General features: G+C 67.7%; 1 protein-coding gene across 1 annotated transcript in view; it reads right to left on the bottom strand.

Annotated features, from left to right (window-relative positions):
• Positions 1 to 826, bottom strand: part of AFAP1 (actin filament associated protein 1) — a 44,198-nt gene that overhangs the window by 32,908 nt on the left and 10,464 nt on the right. The window contains exon 3 of the mRNA XM_012724056.1: positions 528 to 707. Within this exon, the coding sequence (XP_012579510.1) occupies positions 528 to 707 (180 nt within the window). The remainder of the gene's footprint in view (positions 1 to 527; positions 708 to 826) is intronic.

The following is an 826-nucleotide window of genomic DNA, read 5'->3' on the forward strand; positions in this document are numbered from 1 at the left end:
TTGAAGACCACTGTCCGGAGTTAAGAACTCAGTGAACACAAGCAAGCTTTCCGCGGGGTAGACGCCGCTGAAGAGAGACACGGCGAGCTGGAAAGCGAGGAGGGAAATGAGTCAGGCTCCCCACCACGCCCCAGGGAGAGCGCAGGAGGGAACGTGGCCAGGGCGTGGCCGCCCCCAGCTGAGGACAGGCACCTCAGGCTCTGGGAGAAACGGCCCGCGGTTTTTCCAAGACAAGATGAGTCATCGCAGACAGGCGGAGCTAAGGGAACGCCAGCGGACAGCCGCGTTTCACGGCCACACGCCGGGCACAGCACGGCGTCACCAGAAAGCCAAAGCCCGAGAGGACGTTCGGGCGGGAGGCGGGGGACGAGCCGCCTCTGAGGCGGGGTGAAAGTCCTAGCCTGCAAGTCCTCAGCTGCCCCACGCTCACGGCGGGCTGCTGGGGCCCCGTCTGCGCTGCGCGGGAGGGAAGCAGGCGCAGCCCAGCAGGCGCAGGAGAGGACGGGACGCAGCCGGCGCGCTCGTACCTTCAGCCACTGCTCGGCCTGCTCCTTGCTCTGCACGGCCAGGACCAGCGGGTCGGCTCCCTGCTGCGCGATCTTCAGCTCGTGCTTCTTCTTCCTGCCGTCCTTGGGGGTGTAGGTGACGCTGCAGGCCTGCAGGGCCAGCTCCGTCTGCGGCTGCTGGTCCTTGGAGCTTTTGTAGCACTGCGCGGGCAGACAAGGGGGGTCACGGGAGGCGCCAGGGCCCACCGAGCCCCGCCGGGCCCCGCCCACCCGCACCACAAGCCCCGTCTGCGGCTGCTGGTCCTTGGAGCTTTTGTAGC

Source organism: Condylura cristata, unplaced genomic scaffold (genome assembly GCF_000260355.1).
Source record: "Condylura cristata isolate star-nosed mole 26May11 unplaced genomic scaffold, ConCri1.0 scaffold00012, whole genome shotgun sequence".
NCBI classification, from domain to species: domain Eukaryota; kingdom Metazoa; phylum Chordata; class Mammalia; order Eulipotyphla; family Talpidae; genus Condylura; species Condylura cristata.